Source organism: Protomyctophum bolini (assembly GCF_963924005.1).
Source record: "Protomyctophum bolini genome assembly, chromosome: 19".
NCBI lineage: Eukaryota > Metazoa > Chordata > Actinopteri > Myctophiformes > Myctophidae > Protomyctophum > Protomyctophum bolini.
The window spans coordinates 1,153,470-1,180,438 of record NC_137880.1 but is presented as its reverse complement, the minus strand read 5'-3'; the positions used below and the strand labels follow the sequence as shown (position 1 = coordinate 1,180,438).

Here is a 26,969-nt window from a genome sequence, read left to right as displayed (position 1 = left end):
TGATTATTTGATTGGCTGAGCAGCACGGAATGTGATGATGCATGATGATAAGAGCGCCCCTCACTTCACACAAGTGTGATTTTCTTTCTCTGTCATAAACCACACAGATACACCAACGCCTACACTGGTATCAGACAGAACCAGTGTACTGGTATCTGACAGTGTGATTCTCACCTGTACTGTGGAAGACAGTACAGCTTCATGGACCATCTACTGGTCCAGAGTCTCTGAACCAGTGAAGGTGACACATGGATCAACCTACACATTCAGGCCCTGTGAATCCCCGGCTGGCCAGGGGGAGGCATTTTTGTACGTCTTTAATGTTCTGATAAAATTAAAAAGGTGGACCCTGTTGTGAACAAGTTTCGTTTTACAAGGTTCGTCCACAAAGTAACAGTTTTTGTATTGACTTTTTGTTTGAAATGTACCCAATCGGCATACTGTGAAATAAAAAAATCAATCAATCAATCAATCAATCAGAGCATCGGCCCCATGAAGGTCCCTGAAGCTGTTCCACATGGTGCTAGCTAGGGGAAAGGATTCCATTCGCTGTGTTTTGCTCAGTGAGGTTAGACTTCGAGCATGGCACTGGCATTGAGGCCCATACTCAATACACAGTATACTGTTCATTATACTGTGTAAGGCACACTGGAGGATAAAGCATCCTTCAGATGGCATATTATGTTCATGGTTCTATGTTGTTATAATAGTTATTATACAGCTGCAACCTGGGACTTATTTTAATTAATAAAACTGAATCTGTGGGGTAAGCGCAATATCTTCCCCGTAAAGGTTTTGTTGATCATGCGAAAGCCTGACGCAGTACGGTACAAACTCGGGACACCTGAATCACTGCCCTCCTAGTCCACACCCTCCAGTCCAGGGTCTTGATCTCTGCAATGTTGTTAGCGCCGGTGTCGCGTCGCAGTGCATCTATGTAGGTACTGGTGTACTCAATGTTCTCCTATAGCGTTTTTATTGTCTGACTTCTGTCTATTGTGTTTTTTTTCCTTCTTTCTTGTTATACAGTACATTTCCGTCCTTTTACTGTCCCTGTATATGATTGTTTTTTCTTTAAACTATGAATGTATAAACATGCCTGGAGAAGCCACTTACAAGCGCCTGGAGGGTTTTTAGGCACATTTTTTTATTGACCTTGTGTACTCATATCCCAATCATATCATATCTCTCTCTCTCTCTCTCTCATTAGCAGGCAACAGTGCAGCACTGTCTCTCTCTTTCTGTTTCTGGCACAACAGCGCCCCTACTGGTACTAATAGTCTACTACTGGTGCTCATTAACGTCACATAGGTAGTCACATAGGTGAACCAACACGGACATTGCTGTTCCTTGGAGTGGTTGCACCACTCAAAAAAATATATAGAACCTAAAATAATAGTTTGGAACCTGGCGAAAACCCTTTTTGCAGTATCATATCCCAAAAGGTTTTCTACAGAGCTACACATGATAAAATTAGATCCGAAAATATAGAGCGGGTGAAACAACCACTGAAATAAGGCTTAAATTGCTTATTTAGTCAGCCTGTGGCCAGTCAACCCCCGTCCACAGGTGCAGTACTGCTGCTAAGATTGCACTGGGAAAACATGGTACTGGCTAGTGACTTCATAAGCTACTGTATGTAAGTGGTTGCTTCACTCCTGATTTTATGATACTGCAAAAAGGGTTTTCGTCACCGTTTTGGAGGACTCGACCCATTTCCACTTATGCATATCCTGACACGGAACCTCTTCTCAGAGCTTTACAGCTCCAAATGGGGCTACTTGTAGATCTGCTTTATTTTTTGCAGAATATATAGCCCTTAGAAGGGGGATGCTAGGGTTCAAGTGGTTCAACCCATTCAGGCCTGACGTCAACATTTTAAATAAACGTTTTCTAAATCACGACAATTTTCTGATAGATTTGAGGCACATTTTAACGATTTTTCAAAAATAGCAGACCTAAAAGTTCAATAGCTAAATTATAACATAATGTTTGAAACACCAAAATGGGTTTTAACCCATTCAGACCGGGAACCCATTATGGTGTTCAGCATCATGTTATGCTTTAGCTATTTAAAAATAGCTCACCTACAAGCTACGAGCTTGTAGGTCTGCTATTTTTGAAAAATCGACTGACATTTTTTTTTAATCTGATCTCAGGTCAGAATGGGTTAATCAGACCAGTGTGTGTCCGGTGGAAACCTCGTATGAATCTGATCTCAGGTCAGAATGGGTTAAGGAAAGGACATTGTGTCAGGTCCATCACAGCAGCAGCTGGCCATGTGATGAACCTGCACACAGTGCGCCATGAATGATCTCAGCGCACCGCTGCAGGTGGCACTCTCACAGATTTAGCACCCAGTCATTACTATGATTTTTACCTCTGCATTCAGTCAAACCTGTTCAGCGCGCAGCTCCCTGTTTTTCAAAGCCATGACCTCATGTTTCTGGATTGTATTCCACATTTAAGTCATTCCCATTCGCACGTGGACAAATCCTCTTTACACAAGGCTGTGTGCGCTACCGTGAATTATGGTTGAACAACTGCCTGTCAAAAGCATCCACACAGATGTTTAATAAGGGACTAATATAGACCCGGGACACCCGATGACATAATTACAGGAGAGAAGAAAAGAAGAAGAAAAGTAGCAGGGGCCACAGTTGAGAATAGCAATAATAATAGTAGTAATAACATACTTTCATTAATCCTATAGCTGTGACACTTCTAAAACGTGGTTTCACACGGAGAATAAAACAAGTGGCATCACTGGAGGCACAGCCATTTAAACATAAAACAATGGTTAAAGCGCAGAGTGTTCGAGAGGCACGGAAATAATCTGATGCCCACGTGGAGTCGTGAGTGTTGTACTTCAAATATTTCAAATGTTAACCGATTCAGGACGGGAACCCCTTTTGGTGTTTTAAGCATTATGTTATACTTTAGCTATTGAAAAATAGCAGACCTCGAGCTTGTAGATCTGCTATTTTTGAAATCTTTGAATATATATATTCTTTCAGAGCGAACATTTTTAACTCAAATCTTTGCTTCTGGGGGGTCCCTGGAGCAACATATTCTCAGATGGGGGTCTACAGATAATTCTGGGGGTCCTTGACATGAAATCAGTTCTCATGTCGAAATGGGTTACGCTCCAGATTCTGCAACACACTCTCACTCCCAACTCATCACATACTGACTACTGGTCATCACTGGTTCACCCTTTTAATGACGCTTTTCGTGTCCCGAGTCACGTGGTACGTCAATCAATATTGACCTATATGGTACGCAAAAGGCCCAAAAGTCAACATAATGACAAGTTGGGAATGAGAATGCATGGAATTTTGAGCTATGGTCTACACTCTACAGCCTCTACCTGTTTACATCGTGTACATACTTACGTGAACTTGTGCCTAGACAACGAGGATGACCAGGCACTGTTTGAGCTGTACTAGTGTGTGTGTGTGTGTGTGTGTGTGGGGTGCTAGCTCGTAAGCATGTGACTCACCAACACAGGTGCGTCCGTCGTAGCCAAACTCGTAGCCTCGTTGGCACTGACACCTGTGGCTGCCGGCCAGGTTGACGCAGTCGGTGTGGGCACTTAGCCATGTTTACAAAACCTCTGGTCCTGAAAAGCTCTTCCAGCTGTGCTGTGCGTGCGTGCATGTGTGCGTGCAGCATGTCATTGTAACCTTAATCTAGGTGTTGACAGGTGAATGACAGAAACCTGCTGTCAGTTCAACAACAGTGAAACCCTGTCTTGAGCTCTGATGCTGTTCTCTCTCTCAGCCTCTCTTCCTCTCTTTCTATATATTTTTTCTTTCATCCCCAATTCTCTTCTTTCTGCTCTCTCTCTCTCTCTCAATCTAACCAGAGCCATAGAGTAAGAGTTACGACATTGAGGGGGCAGAAATCAGCCTGGTAACGTGGTTCGTGTACTCGTGCGAGCCCATGGACTCCAATGCATTCCGTAAACTCCCGGTGTCCCTATTCGCCAATAGAAGCCTATGTAGAAGAGCCGCCATTGGACTGGCCCCATGAAGCGAACAGAGATGTCGTAAGTCTGTCTTACTCTATGGCTCTGTATCTAACTAAGTACAGCATTTATCTATCCATCATTTACCATAAACAACAGTTGATACAGAGAGGTGCCTTTAACCGCTCCAATGTGTATGTCTGAATTGCGCCTGAAAGTGTCTGTCATCAATATTGCTGTATTTGAAATGCTTTCCTGCTTCAGTGGACACTGTGTATGTGTGCGTGCGTGCCACTCACCTCCCACCGGTCCTATCTTGTTGGTGACGGCGTAGCGCAGGATGTTCTCGTCCTTGGCGTACATGGCGAACCTCCACTCCACGGTGATCTGCAGGGTCTCCGGGCTCGGCCGGTGGTCGTGGCGACAGTCGCGGTACGTGACGTTCTGCCGCAGCCCGAAGGAGAAGGACTCGGAGCCGCGCTCCGCCGACACCACCGAGTACTCGCGCACCGAGGTGGAGGTCGCCACTGGATGGCGACGGAGAGAGACAAAGACAGACAGACAGACAGACAGACAGACAGACAGACAGACAGACAGACAGACAGACTTTTATTAGTATGCCAATTTTTCAGCAGTAACCCACAAAGACAATACAATGAATCAAACCAACTATTAAATTAAACTTGAAAAGGAAAAGATGAAGCATATATTTCCATGATATGGCTCATGTAATTGCATTTTCTTTGTGCAAAATGCACACCTCAGAAGGCTAGTGACAGGTGCGTAGGGCAATAGAGAAAACATTAACTCAATGTCTGCCAAGGACTTAATTAACTGCTTTTTTATCAAAAAGGGCATCATTGAAAAACAAAGAAAAGGTCCCGTCTGTCCTGTTGAAGGTCTAATCGACCAAAATGTCGACCTAATAAAGAGCAACATTTTGGCAAGTGTGTGACAGTGTGCGGGACCTTTTCTTTGTTTTTTAAAGAAACCCTTTTCATGTCATTGCATTGCCATTGTAATGTTTCAGTACACAGCCCAATATATCCTGGCTTGCACACCCCATGTTTGGGTCCTGAATAGAGGTGCTCCGATCGATCGGAGATCTGCCGATTTACACTCAAAATGACTCGATCGGTGTTTGACAATTTACCCGGTCTGGAGAAACCGATACCATTTTATACCACATAGTATAATCTTTGTGACAGGCCCCTTCCACCCCACACACACAGGAACAGTTTTGACGTATTGTAAATATTCAAATTTTCCCCTTACACACAAGATCGATATCGGGCTGATCGTGAGAAAAACAAATCGATGATCAATATCGGTCCCAAAAAAGCCCTGATCGGAGCAGTATACACTATACAGTATACAACACCAGTGTGAGACAATGAGCTACTGATGGTAGCTGATGATGTCAGCCTATAATTCACGGCACTAAGCATTCCCAGGCAACACAGAGAAGAGCTGCCAGTTGTTTGGCGCTCACATTATCCATTAGTGACTTACAAAGAACCAAAAATGTTAAACACTTAACCAAGGTTCATGTTTTAGGTTGTTATTTGAGAATGTAAAAGTTGAGTGTAATTTTATTTTTCTCTTCATTGTTTCATTTGCTGCTTTCTTTCGTTTTAGAGTTTTTAGCTATTTTGACAGATGGGGTGGGGGCATTTGAACAAGTGGTAGTAAACCACCCCAGAAAATAGACCCCAGGAAATTACATCTGGCCTGCACAGTAGATGTTTTCCGTTGAACGAACAACTGGAACCTAGGGGGATGCCATACTATGTGTCGTAGGCTCAATATGTCAGTCTGTCATCTCCTCCTTCACATTCAATAGACCCCGCAATCTTTTGTGGCCAGATGTCATATAGCTAAAAACGCAAGAAACAAACTATGGGATTTGAGTGTAATATGTACGGATTTTTGGGGGTTTTCTAGTAGTGTATGTATGGAATTGCCAACCCGTGTTATTTCACCGTGTTTGGGTGAGATCGGGTTGGATACAGAAGTCTCTAAAACTGCCTTCCCATGGCCAGCCGGGGCGCCTGATGCAGGGGTTAAGGAACTGGGTTGAAATGACGTGTTCCTTCCACGCGCTACGTCCAACCAGGGAAACTCCCCCCTGCATGTCAGGTGAAAAGAAGTGGCTTGGTCTCCTCATGCATTGAAGGAAGCATGAGGTCAGTCCGTTGCTCTCCCCAGGTTGGCAAAAGGAGTGTGGAGTGGAGCCCAGGATTACATTAGATAATTGACACTGGGTGGAAAAAATAACATTTTTCTTGGTTTTTTTTACCTGAATGGTAGAACTGGTAGGTCTGCCTGAAGGGCTCCATGGTGACAACGCCTCCCGGGGGCAGGAAGGGCACGGCGCCACTGAGGACCGTGTCCACAGTCAGGTGGTTTCGGTCGTCCAGGCCGCGGCCCGTCTGCATGATGGACAGACGCTCCTGGCCGGGGTGGAACACCACCTCCGCGTGGCGGGTGAACTCTGCACCTGTTCAATGGGAAATATATAGCGCTTTTATATCCAAGGCTCTTTACATAGATTGTGCCATACGTTCACCCATTCACACACCTTTACATAGATTGTGCCATACGTTCACCCATTCACACACCTTTACATAGATTGTGCCATACGTTCACCCATTCACACACCTTTACATAGATTGTGCCATACGTTCACCCATTCACACACCTTTACATAGATTGTGCCATACGTTCACCCATTCACACACCTTTACATAGATTGTGCCATACGTTCACCCATTCACACACCTTTACATAGATTGTGCCATATGTTCACCCATTCACACACCTTTACATAGATTGTGCCATACATCCACCCATTCACACACCTTTACATAGATTGTGCCATACGTTCACCCATTCACACACCTTTACATAGATTGTGCCATACGTTCACCCATTCACACACCTTTACATAGATTGTGCCATACGTTCACCCATTCACACACCTTTACATAGATTGTGCCATACGTTCACCCATTCACACACCTTTACATAGATTGTGCCATACGTTCACCCATTCACACACCTTTACATAGATTGTGCCATACGTTCACCCATTCACACACCTTTACATAGATTGTGCCATATGTTCACCCATTCACACACCTTTACATAGATTGTGCCATACGTTCACCCATTCACACACCTTTACATAGATTGTGCCATACGTTCACCCATTCACACACCTTTACATAGATTGTGCCATACGTTCACCCATTCACACACCTTTACATAGATTGTGCCATACGTTCACCCATTCACACACCTTTACATAGATTGTGCCATACGTTCACCCATTCACACACCTTTACATAGATTGTGCCATACGTTCACCCATTCACACACCTTTACATAGAGTGTGCCATACGTTCACCCATTCACACACCTTTACATAGATTGTGCCATACGTTCACCCATTCACACACCTTTACATAGATTGTGCCATACGTTCACCCATTCACACACCTTTACATAGATTGTGCCATACATTCACCCATTCACACACCTTTACATAGATTGTTCCATACGTTCACCCATTCACACACCTTTACATAGATTGTGCCATACGTTCACCCATTCACACACCTTTACATAGATTGTGCCATACATTCACACACCTTTACATAGATTGTGCCATACATTCACCCATTCACACACCTTTACATAGATTGTGCCATACATTCACCCATTCGCACACATTCATACACCGATGGCAGAGGAAACCGTGCAAGGCACCAATCTGCACACCGGGAGCAATTAGGGGGTTCAGCATCCCGACTAGCGTCTGTCTGTCTGTCTGTCATGTAATTTCTCTGAGTTCAGAGCAATAGTGCAGCAGTGGTGCACCATTGTTGCATTCATTAAAAGTGGGACTTGTGCTTTCATATTTACACAATGGTTACATCTGTATGAGCACGCACACACACACACACACACACACACACACACACAGCTGCTTCCTATTACAGAGGGGAGGTAAGGGCTTCATATCACATCACATCCCTGGAGACAACACAGCTGGCTGGGAGACTGCACACACACACACACACACACACACACACACTTGCTTGCTTGCATGCACGCACCCGCACACACACACACACACACACACACACACACACACACACACACACACACACACGCTTGCATACGTGCGCACACACACACAAGCACACACACACACACACACACATACGCACACACACACGCTTTAACACAGATTTTGAAAGCTGCTTGGCTGTTGGCTAATACCAAGGCAAACAGCCAACCAAACAAAACTCCAACACAAACATTCTCACACACACACACACACACACACACACACACACACGCACGCACACACACACACACACACACACACACACACACACACACACACACACACACACACACACACACACACCCACACACACACACACACACACACACACACACACACACTGCTTCCTTACCAGCGATCTTAAATCCCGCTTGGCTATTGGGAAGCTCCAAGGCAAACAGCCAGCCGAACAGCTCTCCTATTGGTGCAACCGGCATCAGAGCCCAGCCCACTAGCTCAGGGACCTGGCCAATCAGTGGCGAGGAGGACAGAGAATTGGTTATGACAGATTAGGGAATGAAAGAATGGTGGGGAAGGAACCAAGGAATGCAAAGTCTTTCTTATGTAACTTCGTGAACCGTGCTGTTCCCCCAAGGCAGACACAATGAGCTATATGCACAAAGAATAACTCTACTTACTTCCTTCAAAGGTGGTACCGATGATACTAATTAAAGCTCTGTTCCATTAAGTGTACCGTGGTTCTCAAACTATTTAATTTCAAGGACCCCCATAACTCTGAGAGTGCACAAATGGAACCTTACGTTCTTTGGAACCAACTCAAGGACACTTGAGACGCAGAGTGTCACTCTGCTACATCAGAGTGTGTCAGTGTCAGAGTGTCACTCTGCTACACCAGAGTGTGTCAGAGTATCACAAAACGCGTCGCGCTGCGAAGCCTTGTGAGCTTGTAGATCGGCTATTTTCAGCATGCAACCAAGTGTAAAATTACTTATACTGGATCTCTTGTCCACTAGTCCCTTTCCTAACATTTTAGCCTCGTTTGTATTTGTTGAATTGTCAATGAATATTTATTCTCAGTTTTAGTCATCATAGCTTAGTTTCCATTTAGTTTTCGTCAGTGAAAAATGGTAGTCGGACATTCTTCCGTCGTAGTTTTAGTCGACGACATCAACACTGTTTGAGGGAGAACCAGATGCTTTGGAGAGCTAGCTAGCAGACGGCGTCGTACCTCGGTGATGGCCGTGTACGCCCGTCCGTCTCCCACCACGATGTAGGCGTGGAGGTCGATGTTGTTCAGGTCCACGGGAGTCGCACCCACGGACACCGTGCCCGTCACTTTGCCGTTGACACGCTGGGGAGTACCTGAGGGTAGAGGAGACAGCGATTACACACACACACACACACGACACACGACACATCAAACCATGAGAAAAAAAAGAAGAAAACAACAATGTTTTTCATGTTGCCTTGGAAACGTGGAAAGTAGCCATCTTAGTTGGGCATGCGTGTGTGCGTGTGTGCGTGCATGTGTGCGTGTGTGTGGGTGTGTGTGTATGTGTGTTAAAAGGGTTGTCCCGCTCCGATTACGTGATCGGAAATCGGGGGCCGATCAGGTTATTTTCAAGTGATCGGTATCGGCAGATACAGGACAACGCTAGTGTGTGTGTGTGTGTGTGTGTGTCTGTGTGTGTACCAACCCTCAGGTAGACAGTGTCTTCCGTTGCCGTAGAAACCGGGCTGACAGTGACAGCAGAAGCCTGTTGCGTAGTCAGTGCACAGTGCATTCTGGGAACACTGCTGCTGGAACCTGGAAGCGATTAAGCGACAAAGAGAGGAAGGAACAGAAAGACAGATGAATGAAGACGCCGACATGACACCAGGACAAACCAACTGACGGCATGAGTAATTGAATGAATGAGTGAATTGAAGAGTCCAACAAATAAAACTAAGATAATGGCCCCAAATGTAGATAAGTGATGATGTCATTCGAACCTCGCACACGTCTCCTTGTTCTCTGTGCTGTACTGAATCACTGAGAGAGAGAGAGAGAGAGAGAGAGAGAGAGAGAGAGAGAGAGAGAGGGGTCAATACAATAAAAGGATCAGCAGCACGCAGGTAAATAAAAAATCACACCTGTGTGAACCGAGCGGTGCAGAGGGCTGCTCAACAACACCGCTGGCTGGCTGCCGGCAGTGTTGCAGACAGACAGACAGACACTCAAAAAACAAAGGGGAGATGAATACATAGGAGAGGAGGAGGAATGTGGCCAGTGGTAATACACTCACGTGCACGCACAGCATAGAGACACAGCTTGGAGAGAACACAGCTGTTGACTCCCCCCCCTCTACATACACACACACACACTGGGCTCCATATAGGCATATTGTTAAAAAAAAGAAAAGAAAAAAAGGTTCCACCTAATGTAAGAAGACTCTTAAATGTGAGTCATAATGGAGAGGGCTGCATGCGCTGTGCTCTGGGCATTCATTCCACTAGCTAGCAGAGTGGTGGTTCCCACTCCCAGCCTGTAATCTGTGGACCTCTGAGAGGGCCTTCAAATATACACAGGCCCCATTTTACACTGATGATGGTTGGCGTGATGCCGTTGTTGTGCAATGTGCGGAAGCAACTCTGAACCACCAGCTGATCTATCAGCCACACACTGGAGTGAAGTACTGTACTTAATTGCAATTTTGAGGTATATGTACTCGAGTATTTCCTATTTCCAATACTTTTACTTCTACTCTACTACTACAACTGTACTTTTACCCAATTTGCCCTTCGGGGGACACTAAATAAACACTAAATAAAGTTGAACCTTGAACCTTACTCCACTACATTTATTTTCTAACTTTAAGTTGCTAATTACTTTGTAGATTCATTTCGGCTATTTGAAAATAGCCGATCTGCTATTTTCAAAAGAATGATTGAAATGAGACATTCTGCATGATGAGTGCCGCGCTATGAGCTTGTAGATCAGCTATTTTTCAACAGCTAAAGTATAACATAATGATTAAAACACCAAAAGGGGTTCCCGGCCCGTCCCGAGTCCCGACTCCCTACTACTCCATCATACAGGAGTGCCGCGAAAGATATGTATAAATAGCCAAATTGTTTTCGGACATACAAGGTTTCCAGTCCTGACGGCAACAATATACAGTATTATATACCGGTATATACGTCTAGCAAAGCACAGCCCTTCATTCAACTCTGCTCTAATTTGCCCCCCCCCCCCCCCCCCCTCTCCCCTTCCTCTAATTAAGGGACCAAGAAGACACGCAGTGACTTTGGTCACTTCTTGTATTTGTGTTTTTTTTTCTTCTTCCGCCAAAAATAGCTGTTCTGACTGAACCGTGCAGTCGCTTTTTACGAAACTCTGTAATCTGGTAGAGGGCCATGCCAAACGGTGACCATGTGAAGCCCATGACCATTGGCCAAATGGTGGCGCTATAGCACTGAAAATGCAAACTTTGAACGTGCATATCTCATGAACCGTTTGACCGTTGGCAATGACACTTTGATACACATATTTGTCTCCTCATGGCGAACAACTTTCGTATTCTGACTTTTGACCTCTGACCTTTACATTACCCACCATTTTGAATTATATGAAAACCATTTAAAATCTATCTCCTCCCAGAATCTTTGATCAAAATGTACAAAAACGTCTACACTTGAACTTTGGACTTAAACGAACAAAAAATCGTAACAGATTTCTTTTAAGTGAAAAAATGAAGTTTTTATGAGCCAACGAAAATGCTGTTTTGTGAAACCTCTCATGCAACTAATACGTCTTCCAAATACGGTTGGCAGCTAATACCTATACTGCATGTTACTGTTTAGAATGAGTCAACTGACAGTGTCTGCTTAGCTCAGTCGGTAGAGCTCTCAACTTTGGACCACAGGGTCACTGGTTCAAATCCGGGTAGCGACAACTCAGCCTGTGATTCTTATTTGTGCATATTGTTCTCTCTCTCTTTCTCTCTCTCTCTCTCTCTCTATCTGTCTCTCCACCCCCCCTCTCTCTCTCTCTGTCTCTCTCTCCACCCCCCTCTCTCTCTCTCTCCACCCTCTCTCTCTCTATCTCTATCTCTCTCTCTCCACCTCCCCTCTCTCTATCACTAGGACATGACATCACACTAATAGAGATACTAGTAACTGTAATAGAGTAATAAGTCTAATAGTGTAATAAGTGTATATAGTGTAATAAGTGTAATAATGTAATAGCAGTGTAATGGTGTAATAAGTAATAGTGTAATAGTAGTGCAATAGTGTAATTAGTGTAGTAGTGTAGTAGTGTAATAGTGTAATAGTGTAATAGTAGTGTAATAGTGTAATAGTAGTGTAATAGTGTAATAGTAGTATAATAGTGTAATATTGTAATAAGTCTAATAGTGCAAAAGTGTAATAGTACTGTAATAGTGTAATAAGTGCAATAGTGTAATAGTAGTGTAATAAGTGTAATAGTGTAATAAGTGTAATAGTGTAATAGTGTAATAAGTGTATTCTGTCTTCTCTCTATCTCCACCCTCCCTCTCTCTCTCTCTCTCTCTCTCTCTCTCTCTCTATCTGTCTCTCTCTCCACCCCCCTCTCTCTGTCTCTCTCTCCACCCCCCCTCTCTCTCTCTCTCTCTCCACCCCCTCTCTCTCCCTCTCTCTCTCTGTCTCTCTCTCTCCACCCCCCTCTCTCTTTCTCTCTCTCTCTCTCTCTGTCTCTCTCTCTCTCTCCACCCTCTCTCTCTCTCTCTCTCTCTCCACCCCCTCTCTCTCTCTCCCTCTCCTTGGTCCCGCCTTATCGCTGCTTGCAGCTATATTCTCTTCCTGTTTTTGGTGGACAGCTGTTGGGGGATCAGAGCTGAGCATTCCCTCATTCTACAGGGGAATTATAGCCACCCACAGCAGCACACACACACACACACACACACACACACACACACACACACAATTTAACCCTTACATAAGGTGAGTTGACTAAGAACTTGTCTGTATTTATGGCAGCAGCTTAGAGAAATAGCTGCAGCGGAAAGGGAGGGCGCGCACACACACACACACACACACACACATTAGGGAGCTGCCCAGCACAACCATGCTATTGTAAGGTGGGCCTCTAAGCAGCTCCGCAGTCTCAGCATAAGTGCCTTGCTCAAAAGCACTGTTAAGGGAAGGAGCAGCTTTTTAACAGCAATGTCACCAAGGTGTTTATTACATTAGGGGCTACGCTTAAGTCATTTGGGAGCAACTTTAGAGGGGACATCCTATATATTTGACCTTACTTACAGCCCCCGCCCCCCCCCCCCCAACACACACACACACACACACACACACACACACACACCACACAGTCATCTGTTACTTTCGCGCACAAACATAATATTACAAGACATACATACACATTATACACACATCTCTCTCTCTCTTTCTCTGTCTCTTACCTCCAGTGTCAAAGTTGACGTCATCCTCTATGACGTCACAGTCATCCACATACACATCCACAACCTCCAACGGAGTCTAGAACAGGTTGCAGGTGGGAGGGGGTGTAGAAGGGTGAGAACGGGGGTGACAATCCTGATACCAACCCGACATCCCACAAGTCTTTGCATTGGTTCAATTTCCAAATGGTTTCCATTTCCACACAGTTTTAGGCCACACACTGAATTTAGATGTCACCAGACATTTTGGAGATCTCTGATCGTCTTTCACCACGCCAAGCTACCCTCGGCGTGATGTGAATGTGTAAATTGCCTGCATAGTTTCCAGGATATTCAGGGGCGATGATAACCACAATACACAATACTCATGATGTAGACAGGGTTCCCACACATACCAATGCATTTCCAAACTTTTTCCAGCATATTCAGCCCAATTTCCAGGCCTATATATCAATCATTCAGTGCAATAATGAGTCTCTTACTCCTATGTGCAATGCCCAAAGACAGTGAAAAAACAATGAGGCATAGAATATATAATTCTATTTCCAAATATTCTTGCTACACCTGTACACCACCTATCTTAGGGCATAGGATCACACTGCAGCACGTTGTGAGCTTGTAGATCTGTTTTTGTCACATACTGGTACACATTAGGCTGTAATCACACTGCCCATACATGTTTTGGAAAAAAGTTTTTTTTATTAACAAAACGAATAGCCAAAAACAACAGTTTTCCCAGAACCTTTAATAAATTCCAAACCTTTTCCAGGACTGGATTTATTTGTAATTTTTTTCAGGAATGACCGTGGGAACCCTGTGTAGAATAAGACTCTGTGGCGGTATAGTTACCTGTGGCTGTGTCGCGTCTCTCTACGGTATACAACGACATTGTTACCAATCTGTATGGTATATTAATACAATACAACTAGCATAATATGCAGTGGTTTAGGGTGGTCTTCCTACTTCCGTTGAGAAATGTTCAGCCTTTTGTTGGACGGGAAACCTGCTGGTTTATGAGTAGTACTGCCCGATGCTCACGTGTGCAATCTCCCCTGACCAAACAGTAATACAAGCTTGGTCCTGGGTTCAAATCCCAGGTAGTAGGACATCAAGCCTGTCGGTTGCAACTTTGAGTAGAGACAGTCCTAAATGCGTTGTTACCTGGGAAAGGCCGAGACCTTGGGAGGGAGGCGTGGCCAGAAGGCCGCCCACGGACGCCGGGACGATGTTGTCAAAGGCATAACGGTTTCCAATGTGGAACAGCCAAACTCCTGGAACCCCTGTGTTGCCAACCCTGAGAGAGAGAGAGAGAGAGAGAGAGAGAGAGAGAGAGAGAGAGAGAGAGAGAGAGAGATTGGAGTTAAAACGTAATTCAGCAGTCTGGTTTGTTAACACGATTACTAAAGCTAGTACGTACTACTTTAACCCATTAAAAGTGGTACAGCATCCGCTTATTTTTTTATTTGAACCATCAAGCATTATTTTATACTTTGGTTATAAAAAAATAGATAGATATATGAGCTTGTAGATCTGCTATTTTTGAACATTTTTGAACACACAACAACTTTGCTTCTGGGGGTTGGGGGTCCATGGAACAAAATATTTTGAGATGGGGGGGGGGGGGGGGGGGGGGGTGGTCCTCGACATGAAAAGGTTTGATCACCACTGATGGCAATACAGGTTTTTCAGAGAACTGGTTAGAACGGGCCTCGGGTCTTAGTGGGATAGCAGTACTTACTGGTAGAGGTTTTTGACACTCTGCTGGTCGGTGGTCACGCTGTAGTGAGGTCCCTCTGTCCGGGAGAAGAGCAGGAACGTCACCTCCCCTCTGCTGAAACCCACTCTGGCAGGCAGCTCGATCTCCACGTTGTACGACTCCTGGACGAGAGGAGAGAACGTGAGGGAAGTTCTCAAGTACATGAGGGAAGGTTTCAATCAAAAAGAGTCATCCAACTATAGTAGGGCTGTCACGATTACAGATTTAAGCTGACGATAAATTGACGCACAAATAATTGCGATCAACGATTTAATTGTGGGGTTTTTTTGGCATTTAACAATGGAACGTTACAATTTGTATTTCTGTTTGCCTTTAAAGGCTTAGTAATCACAGATTGCTCGGGCAGATGACAAAATGAACTTAAATATAACTAGAACTGCACTCTGCCGAGTGCATACTTGCTTGTTGCACACTAGTAGGCCATAAATGGCCTACTAGTGCGCAAGCAGAGCGCGCAAGTACTTTCGACCGCTGGAAACTATCACATCTCAGTATCTCTGTGAAGGAACGTTTGAAATGTATAATCATTACGTGTAACTATTTGCTACCTAACTACTTTTTTACAGAAAAATGAATCATTGATATGTGATGAAAAAAAAGGTATATAAACTGAATTAAAATATATTATACAGTATAATTATTTTATTACTTATTGTAAATTGTCAATTGTTTTAAATGTATTTCATTTTGTACTATAGTGATATTAATACTAAATCATGATCAGAGTAATATGTGTCTCTAACTTCAATTTCTGTAATAATACTTTCAAATTTGTTGAAATATAATCTGTAGTTGGATTTGTATCTCAGTGATGACGTAAGAGAAATGGTCATCTGTGTAATCTGGTCCCACCAGATACCACATTACGTCATCGTTGAGAGCTGGGACCAGAGTACACGGTGTGTATATGTATGACTAGCTCTCAGTGATGACGTAAGAGATATGGTCATCTGTGTAGTCTGGTCCCAGCAGACCAGGCACAGATTTACAAATTACAAATCACATTACAACTACATACAGAGTATGTAGTTGTAATTTGATTAGCAGTATACTGTGGTTACTTGGTTCCAAAAAGTGAAGCCAAGTTTTTTTCAACCGTAGGTTTGTGCCTGGTTTGCTGGGACCAGTTACAACATTACGTCATCGTTGTGAACTGGGACCAGAGTACATGGTGTGTATATGACGTAATGTTGTAACTTGTAACTTGTAACTAGTCCCAGCAAACCAGGCACAGACTGTATGTAGTTGTTCTAGTTACAACTACATACAGAGTATGTAGTTGTAATTTGATTAGCAGTATACTGTGGTTACTTGGTTCCAAAAAGTGAAGCCAAGTTTTTTTCAACCGTAGGTTTGTGCCTGGTTTGCTGGGACCAGTTACAACATTACGTCATCCTTGAGAGAGTACATGGTGTGTATATGACGTAATGTTGTAACTTGTAACTTGTAACTTGTAACTTGTAACATTACGTCATATACACACCATGTACTCTCTCAAGGATGACGTAATGTTGTAACTAGTCCCAGCAAACCAGGCACAGACTTACCGTTGAAGAAAACTTGGCTTCACTTCGAAGAGACCAAGCGAAACGATTACTTGCGCGCTCTGCTTGCGCAAGTAAAAATAAATCACTGACACATTAGATCATTTGGTTTCTTTCAAAAATCTGCTATTTCTGCTATTTTTGAAAAGTGTTTGAAGATTGGACATTTTTCAACAAGGAAACGATTGACGATAATGCAAAATTAATTGTGATTATCTCAAATAATTGCGATTAGGCGATTATGTCATGATTGTGACAGCCCTACAACCAACTGGATGGTAAATAAATACAGAAACACAGCTAAATAAATCAAAATATCTCATTATGTCAGAGCGGCGCTGCGCCGGCTGCAGCACGTTCACAACGGAATTAAAGTCACTACTAAGGATGACACGCAGAAAATGCCTAAGGGCAAATAGTTTACCTTCGGTCGCGTCCCGAAGAAGTTCAGGCCATGTTCAGGGTAGAGGAAGAGAGCGTAGGAGTCAGTCTCATCATAGGATATTACTACCTGGAACGTATTCACCTGGAGGAGAGGAGAGGAGAGGAGAGGAGAGGAGAGGAGAGGAGAGGAGAGGAGAGGAGAGGAGAGGAGAGGAGAGGAAAGGATCAAAACACCAGTTAAGTGTGAATCCTAGATACATTCAGCTGTGGCAGGCCATCGTAGAAATAAAACATACATTTGCTGTGGGGCAGAAACCTTCTATCTCTGTATTTATGTTTTGTTTTCCATAAAAGGAATGCCCTGGCTATTTCATACTTTGCCGTATGATAGTGTCGTGCATTTGCCGACACAACAGCGACAACATTTCCATAACAACAAAACAAAAACATTATAAAGACGCCAATTAGGAGCAGTTGTGTCCACTGTGTGCTGCTTGCTGTTGTCTCATATTCACACTGTTAGGTGTGGCCTTGCCGTCTTGTGTACTGGTCTGTGCGAGCAGTCGTCTTGACACCAAGATGTTATTTATTTGTCCTTTGCAGCTGTGCTGAATATTCCTGTAAGTTGGCGCGGTATTGATTGTACTTAGTGTTATGGGTACAGCTTGGCTCCGTGGCGCGGCTCTCTAATCGTATGTGTATAAATATGGTCCTATAGCCCTGAGACAAAGAACTACTTGAACTGTGTGTATCGTGTACTTCCATGACCTCTCACTTCTTGTCATCTTCACCTAACACTTTTATTTCGTTTTTTTAAAAGGAAAGCCATACTGGTGACCGCCCGGCACTTTATCCAGCAGTGTTTGGCTGGCCTGGTGACCGCCCAGCCTCAGTCCCTTTCCTCATCACACCTCTCTCGCTCTCCAATAAACTCCAGCCATCCTCCCCGTTCGTTCTCCCTTACTTGTAGCTCACGTTGCTATAGTGACGAGGAAGTGATGGGGGTGGGGGGGGGGTGCACACGGTCGATAGTCTAAAGCAAAGATATGGCGACTACTACCGACTAGCTCCAACAGCAAACACCATGATTCCGCTTAACTTTGGAGCAGTGACAGACGCAGAATGCAATGTGTCACCAAACAAGGACATCTCTGCAAAGGCATGTGGCCATGAATCAACCTCGTAGAGACCCTTACAGAGTGAACTCTGGACATGCAGAGCACACGGCCCGCCGGGGGAAGCCGTATGTCTGTTGTTCACTCGTCCTCGTCCAGAGATGAGAGGGCTCGGCGCTAAACGTCGGCAAAGTTCCCCTTTAAACAGGCCAACGCTAAAAAAAAAACTAAAAAAAACATTGTGCATGTGGTGGCCAACAGCTGTGGTTACTTACTACGGGTCCATGACAAGCATGTCATCTGTCTGGCTACTTGATTTAAGATTCACCTCATCATCTCAATGCATTAGATTAGTAATGCACGGCGGGACACCGAGACGAGACACAAACGTGTGAATTCCCTCAGGAGGAATTGGGATGTTGTTTGCATGTTGTCTTTGATGTGCTAAGAGCAACACTTTGTTACCGAGTGTAAGGAAGGAAAAAAAACAGCCTCCGCAGACACTTCCCTATGTGTTTACAATTACCATCTCGGTGAGAAATGCCGTGGGAATTGTCAAATGTCACCCGCCATCCCCACCCACCCACACGCGGTCCCAGACGCTTAATCACTTTATATCACAGACCCCCCATCCACAAAATCAAACAACCCTGCACGCACAGGCACGCACAGGCACACACACACACACACACACACACACACACACACACACACACACACACACACACACACACACACACACACACACACACACACACACACACACACACACACAGCCTCCAAGCTTCCATAGCAAGAGCTGACAATATGACACAAGGGTAGAATTAGAGATAATGCCCCTACAATATTTAGACAGACATCTAACCAAGAACTAGAAGATCAGGGTTCAAATCCCATGCCATGGTTTTCTCACAGAGACCTCATCTAGAGACCATCCTGAATTAGGATTGTGGTGTGGAGGGGGAACTTTCTGTTTGGATGACAGATTACAAGAACGTTGTGTGGTAAGTATATAATTGTGAATGAAAGACTTAATTCCTCCCCCCCTTCCAGGCTCATTAACACCAGTTAAGCACCCAAACATAAAGAGAGCAGTCAGCAGACTTGTGTCTTCTCACTCATTAACTACTTAAACCCATTAGAGTTTGTTGTACGCCAAATAACGAAGACAGACAATCTTACAAGCTCACACAACACGGCGGGCGCCGCGTTAACATGTAGATCTGCTATCTTTGTTTAATGTTGGCCTATTTTTTTTTTTCTGAATGTCTGTGCACCCATCTTCCACAAACGTTCGCCTGGTTTTTTTTTAACGTTCGCCCAATATTACACGCTCAGAATAGGGCCAGTGGGCCGGTGTATTGTACGTGGTTAAGACATAGTAGTGCTCTCCTCCAGTGATGTGGGAGACCCGAACATAAAGAGTGGATGTACGTCTTGTCACACCGGGACCCTGGCACTCATTAGAACATCACATTACTCTACTCAGGTCCTGTGGGAGGACCACTACACATACAGGGCCAGGGCGCGCTGAGGTTTCACGCTTGAAGAAACAAATGATTTGACGAATGGAAGGAAAACTGTGTGTGGGTGATCCCACAATGTTTTCCTCTGGGACGGAATCAACTTTATCTCTCCTCAAACTCACACACACACACACACACACACACACACACACACACACACACACACACACACACACACACAACACACACACATCGCCCAGCCCAGATGTTGCCCACCACAGCTGTCTTCCTGTGTATGCGTGTGTGTGTGTGTGCGTGCGTGTGTGCACGTGCGTGTGTGCGTTAGTGTGTGTGTGCGCGCATGCGTGCTAGTAATCTAGTAATGATGTCTCGGTGCCATGTTGTAACATCACCATGAAGGTCGAGAATATTTCATTGTCCTTAAGAGAGGTCGTTCTGACTGATATACTGTACCTCATTAACTCTCATAAACCAATGACCCTCCCTTCTACAAACACCACCAGCAACCCCCCAAAAGTCACTACATCACTCATTCCCAAATATGCATGCATACATACAAACACACAATGGGGGAAGAGGATAGGAAGAAAACAAAGACAAAGGAGTTAAGGGGGAGAAATGACAGGATAAACACAGATGAGAGTGAAAGAGAGACCATCCCCCCCTCTGTCTCTCTGTCCATCCCACATGCTGGCCACAAACTATGCCTAACAATGCACTGCTTTGACTCAATACATTCAAAGCTCTTCTCGAGTCGACCCCCCACCTCCACCCCCGAGGCGAGTGGCGTGTAAAATCCGTTTCCCGTGTTTACATTTTGTCCAGTATGCCACAGACGGAGTCAGACCGCGCTCAATTGATTCTCCTTGCCTGGCCATAAAAAACAGGCCTCCCAGAGACTAGAACTTATGAAGAATCCAATAACGCTGGAGCCTGTCAGCACCTTGTGATATAACCCCCTGACGTCAGTACTACTGGTGAGAACTGCTCTGGTACTGACAGATAGCTCCTCTCGGAACCTCTCGGGACGCTAGCTGAGAGCTCCAAACTTAATTTACCACGTGAAACCCTAAGTGTACATATTCTGGGGGCAAACATTTGACAAAAGAAATTCCATCTTGTACCGGTACATACTGTACATAGGCTATGTTCGGCGAAGAGATTTGGTGTAGAGTAGACTGTAGACTCAGGGATAAAAAGAAGGCCTATAGACCACTGGGGAACTGTGGTTGCGGAAGTGTCTTAACCACTTTCAGTTTTTCAAAAATACCCAATCTTCAAGTAAAGCAAAAACAGGTTTTGACTATCAGAGCATCATATTTACAACTTAAATGATTAAGGCCAACACTTTTGATGATCCTTTATTGAAGCCACTACTGTCACACAGGCTTAATTGGACCCGTCTGGATTTGAATTATTAATTTGAATTGATTTGTTTAACCTCTAGGAAGCGAAGAGATGACCAGATTTGGTTACAGTTTCAGCTTGACACTAAAGCTGTGAACTTTACTGGATGACGAAGCAGAGGAGGCAGTGTCCGCAAGGCTAGAGTGTGATAAACAAGACCATGATGTGTGTGTGTGTGTGTGTGTGTGTGTGTGTGTGTGTGTGTGTGTGTGTGTGCGTGTGTGTGTGTGTGCATGTTTGTGTGTGTGTGTGTGTGTGTGTGTGTGAGTGTGTGTGAGAGAGAGAGAGAGAGAGAGAACAGTAGGGAGGATAACGAGTTGGGAGGGGGACACAAGGACAGGGGAGGGGCGGGGGACACATGCTGATGACCCCTAAAGATGTCCTCTCACCCCTGGATAAGGTCAAGAGGCAAATGGTGGGTGGGGGGAGGTCTATAAATAGAAGAACCCCGCTGTCATATTCTTCTTCTTTTCTTACTGGAGGCAAATTACTGCTCACACACAAGGAAAGAGAGTGCACGCCTTCCAGGAATCTGAGTGTCCAGCAGCAAGGCGTTTTGCCAAACCAGCACATAGTGGCCGGATATGGACAGTTGAACCAAAAGACTCACTGGCTATTTACACTTTAACCACAGTGACCCTGACGTCCCTATTCTGGGCAAATTCTCACATATATTCAAAAATAGCAGATCTGCAAGCTCACAGTAGTGCAATAATCTAGCACTCCATCCACTCCTCCTCTCTCTGCGTCTCTTACCTGGTTGGTCGGCCCAGCGGTGCGACTGGGCTCTTCGTACGCCCCGACATTCTCCCACGTGGCCACGACGGCGTGCATGGGTGTGAACTTCGCGTCTGGGAATCCTCTGTGTACTTCCTGGAACGGCCGAATGAACGAGAATTACAGTGAGTGAATGAGTAGGTGAAGGCAGGAAGAGCAATTAAATGAACAAGTGAATGGATAAACTAATCTGCACACAGATAAACAGACTCCCCCACAGCCACTTAATTCAGTTCGGCATTGAGTTATTCCCATTTTATCTTCATTGTGACCTTGTGCAGCCCAGTGAACTTTACTATAAAGCAGTGGTTTTTCAACCCTTTTCATATCAAGGCCCATTATTTATCCTGCGTTTGAGCCACGGAGGACCACCATTGAATGAGATTAAGCCTCGCAGACCCCAAACTAAATACATTTCCATGCTGAATTGATGTTGGCACCATTAGGAGAGATAACAGGCAAACGTTGATCGAAATAGCAATTCTTCTACATTCTCTAATTGTGTAGACTGTGTAAAGATCTATGGGGATCACCTGGAACTCCCTCAAGGACCACTGGTTGAGAAACTAGCTAATGTAGCTATAGCTATAAAGTAACATTGCCGCGTTGAGGTCCCTGGATGTTTTGCTGTATACGGCCCGTCGTTAGACTCGTTACCTGGGCCACCCTGTTGAGGATGCTGGGCGTCTCGGTCAGCCTGTAGTAGATCTGTCCTTTCCCTCCGCTGGTGTCGATGTCCGCCAGGAACGGGGCGACCACGGGGAAGTCTGTGGGGAAGCCATCGTCCACGTACTGCTTCTCCATGGGGAGGTCCTGGGCCGAGACGATGCCATTGGTGGCCACCTGGAGACAGACACAGAGAGAGAGAGAGAGAGAGAGAGATAGAGAGTTAATTGGAGATTCTGACTTTCAAGTGTATACATTTTTGATTGTATTGTTCCACTTTTTGCTTTGTTTTCTCATATATATTAATAAAGCCATTTGAATTGAATTTAGTTATTTTGTGAAGTTAGCAGACCAAACATATTAACGAATTAACGAAACATCCCTGTAACTGTTTTTTGGTTTTTTCTAAGCGCCAAAAAGGAGTCAAAACTGTCACGTCTGAGTGAATAGAGGTCATACCAATCACTGATTCAATCAGATTAGCACTGTGAGATTCACCTTGCTGTCTGATTTGGAAGATAATGAATGGTTCATATTAATTTATCAGCGACATAGCACTGTTGGATTCACATTGTCTTGGTTGACACACTGCTGTCTAATTAAATTAAATGATCTGATCAGTGACATAGTATAAGCAGTGAGTCGGTTTCTTCAGCATGAATCAAAAGCCAGAGGTCAATGATTTCTTAACTCCACTATACTATAGTAGGCCTAGGCCTAGGCTATATGAAATCCATGATCATGATATCACACGAATGAAAAGTGAATAAAAGACAATTTGTCTTGAAAGTCGGTGAACTAATACATTAAATGGTACTGACAAGTTTACAACTGTGCTGCTGTTTATACGCTTTTGGAATTGATTTAAAACAACAACAAATCAGCCACTAACTCATGTTTTGGTTCAGACTGTAAGCCTGTCTACATTGCCTGCAGTGCCAACCCAGCCTCATGCTTGTTTTAGACTTTCTTCACTCACTGCAAAAGCTTACAGTACATTAACCGCATATTCTTGTTTCCTGTTACTTTTCTGCGGTAAAACTAAAATAGGGACACACTTGTCCTATGGTCAACTTACAAGTTGACCATAGGGCTCTGCTGAAAGAATTCACCCATGTAATGAATTAGAAATTAATCCCCCCCATCCCCCCCATGAGACAAAGAAAAACAACATTGGAGTAGCCTATCTATAATTGACCATACCATCATTCACAGAAAGCCACAAAATTGCCTGAAAAGTTTAAATTGCCAATACCTAAACTATATTCACACAAGCAAGTTAACTGTACTATACTACTACCCCAAATACTATTTGAAGATAATAATCATAACTATATTCTAAGTTAGCCAAGAGTGTGATTATCTCATCTTCATTCTCCCATACTAACTCATGCCTCCAAATCATGCATGGTTTACAATATTTCACATATTTTCCAGCAGTTTAGTCAACAAACAAAGCATGAAGCATTCATTGGTTTTGTTATGAATATTTCAAACCTATCTCATTGAATAATTTCAGATAATCACATGATACAGCTCATTATTGAATCATTTCAGATATACTCACACGTACAGCTCATTATTTAATTATTATTTCAGATTTTATACTCACATACATCTCATTATTTCATCACATAGTAGTACTCACATAGAGCTGGGTGAACTGGGAGCTGTAGAAGTAGAGGGGTCTGGGCAGTCCCAGAACCCTAGCGGTCTCATCGTCTCCCTCGGCCAGCGTCAGGTCTCCACTCAGCGACCCGTAGGGGAACATCTCGGTCCGCTGGATGGCCGTCACCACGGACACACTGCAGCAGCACAGCAGACCCAGCAAAAACAACCTGAACTTCTCTCTCGCCATGATTGCAGAGCCCAGCTGGTTCGTTTCGATTCAAGAACTTTGCAGCATTGAGCGATTGCACACAAACAAAAAGTTTGTGCGGAAAAGTCTTAGAGTTCACACAGGTTGCGTAACTTGCGTTCGTTGCGCACTGGTAGCGTAGCAGCAGCGGTGGGTGCGTGTGTGGAGAGGGACAGATGAAAAGAGACGGTAGAGAGGGATGGTGCGCTGCAGAGTGGAGCGAATGACTCCCACACCTCCTGTTGAAGTTACTTGGCTGGGAGGAAGGGAGGGAGGGAGGAGCGCATAGGAGGTGTTTAGGGAGAGCTGCGGCCGTTTTGCATGATTGGACACGACTGGTCTGAGTGACACGAGAGAGGACAGGACAGGGAGTTGGAAGAAGAGAAGAGGCCACATCTGGCTCGCATTAGGAAAAGACAAATAGATCATATTAAATCCGGATGTAACTCTATCTCTTTTTACAACAAACAACGAGTCACATTGCGTAATTTTGTTACGCATACAGTATATGCGTGTGCACGCACACACTTGTGATGTAGGCTATTGTGCTCAATTTGCGCAAACACACTTTTTCTTAAATTGTAGCCTAAGAAATGCAATGAATGTGACTGCCTATCTTCAAGGGGAGCCTGTTTTAATTTGAACCCCCATGGATGTGTGACTTTCTTTCTCATCATACATTCTCTAGGCCTACATCATTACATGTGATGCGAGCCGGTCTTGGCTACTATACTCTACACGTGATTTTCACGATTAATGGTGAAAATTACGTGAATAATTTTGGTGAATAAATAATTGAATAAATAATGAATAAATAAATAATGAGTGAATAAATGAATAAATTATTTTATTCACCAAACTGAATTGAATATGAAGGACCCCAATGGAAACAAGACATATAGGCTTTCTTGGGTTGTATTGAACTGTAGGCCTGTGCTTCCCTGTGCTTTTTTCTGCAAACTGTTAATAAAGTATTCAATCAATCAAACAAAAAGTGCCACATGCCTACCCTGCAGGCACCGTTGTGCTATTCTGATATATTTTATTTAAGCACATTAATTTATTTTCCACAATTTGATTGATTGATTCATTGATTGATTGAAATATGTATTAACAGTTTGCAGAATTACAGTACATTTCAAGCACAAACTCAATACAAAGACTGTTAACTGTGAGTGGACGACCCAATCCAGTTTTTCAGGTGACTGACAGTACTTCATTAGACACCCTGGAGTCATTTTTATGTGCAATAGTCATAGTGTATTAACTTTGTATTTAGGGTTTCTTCCTGGAGGCTGAACCCTTGATAGTCAAACAGGCCAATGAAATAAACAGTAAAATAGTGACATCACACTATCACCCCCCCCCCCCCTCCCCCTTTATCATACAACTACAGCTGTGGGTGTGTTTGTTTGTTTGTTCTTTCTGCTTTGGCAATGTAAACGTATGTTTTCTCATGCCAATAAAGCCCTTTGAATTGAATTGAATTGGGTGTGGCTTCAGTTCAGGTGGATCACCACCCATCACCACCCACCAGGCAAACCAGGAATACTTAATGAACTGGTGGGCGTGTCCACATAAAAGCATGCTTTTAACAAATACTGTACACTTTTTGGAAAAAGTTATTCCTCCTTATATTATAATAATACCCGATGATCATGTTTTAGGGTGGAAAAAAATCGTGGCACTCCATCTTTAAGCATTAAAGCACCCATTTATGGCACCCATTTATCTCTCTGAATTGCTGAAACCTTAGGTTCCCACAAGGACCCTCAGGTCCTCTGACCAGCTTCTCCTAGTGGTGCCTAAATCAAGGCTGAAGCTCAGAGGGAACCGGGCTTTTGCAATGGCAGCTCCCAAGCTCTGGAATGAGCTGCCTCTATAAGACAAGCCCCCACTCTTCAGGTGTTTAAATCACGCCTCAAGACGTATCTTTATTCTTTGGCTTTTCTAAGCATAGTATGAGCTGTTTCTGATGTTGAAAGTGACACTGTGTACTGTATGTTGTTTGTTTTTTAAATGAAGTTGTGATTTCTATTATTTTATTGTAAAGCACTTTGGTACAACTTGTTGTTATTTAAATGTGCTATATAAATAAAGGAAAGGAAAGGTACTATGTTTACCCAGGGTAACTGGACTAAGCTCAATAACTTGTTTACAGCCAGGCCCCTGCTCATAGAACATTTCATGGTAGGGGTTCAATGCCTTGTCCAAGGGCACTTCAGCGGTGGTAATTTTAACATGCCGGTCCGGGGACACGAACTAGCGACCTTCCGATATCAAGACCACTCCGCAAACCATTCGGCCACCGCTGCCCCTAAGATGGGATGGGATGGGATGGGATGGGATGGGATGGGATGGGATGGGATGGGATGGGATGGGATGGGATGGGATGGGATGGGATGGGATGGGATGGGATGGGATGGGATGGGATGGGATGGGATGGGATGGGATGGGAT

General features: G+C 44.2%; 1 protein-coding gene across 1 annotated transcript; it reads right to left on the bottom strand.

Moving 5' to 3' along the window:
- Positions 1-210: 210 nt before the first annotated feature.
- Positions 211-24,607, bottom strand: LOC308334106 (nidogen-2-like; the record flags this gene model as incomplete). The annotated part of the gene is made up of 15 exons (XM_080790694.1): positions 24,301-24,607; positions 22,644-22,829; positions 21,966-22,082; positions 17,241-17,342; positions 15,234-15,373; positions 14,657-14,789; positions 13,499-13,574; positions 10,059-10,098; positions 9,764-9,873; positions 9,295-9,428; positions 8,458-8,569; positions 6,270-6,470; positions 4,263-4,497; positions 3,503-3,594; positions 211-227 (listed from the first exon to the last, which is right to left on the bottom strand). The coding sequence occupies exons 1-15, from the start codon at positions 24,508-24,510 to the stop codon at positions 211-213; spliced, it is 1,905 nt and encodes a 634-aa protein (XP_080646820.1). The 5' UTR covers positions 24,511-24,607.
- Between the last annotated feature and the right edge of the window lie 2,362 nt (positions 24,608-26,969).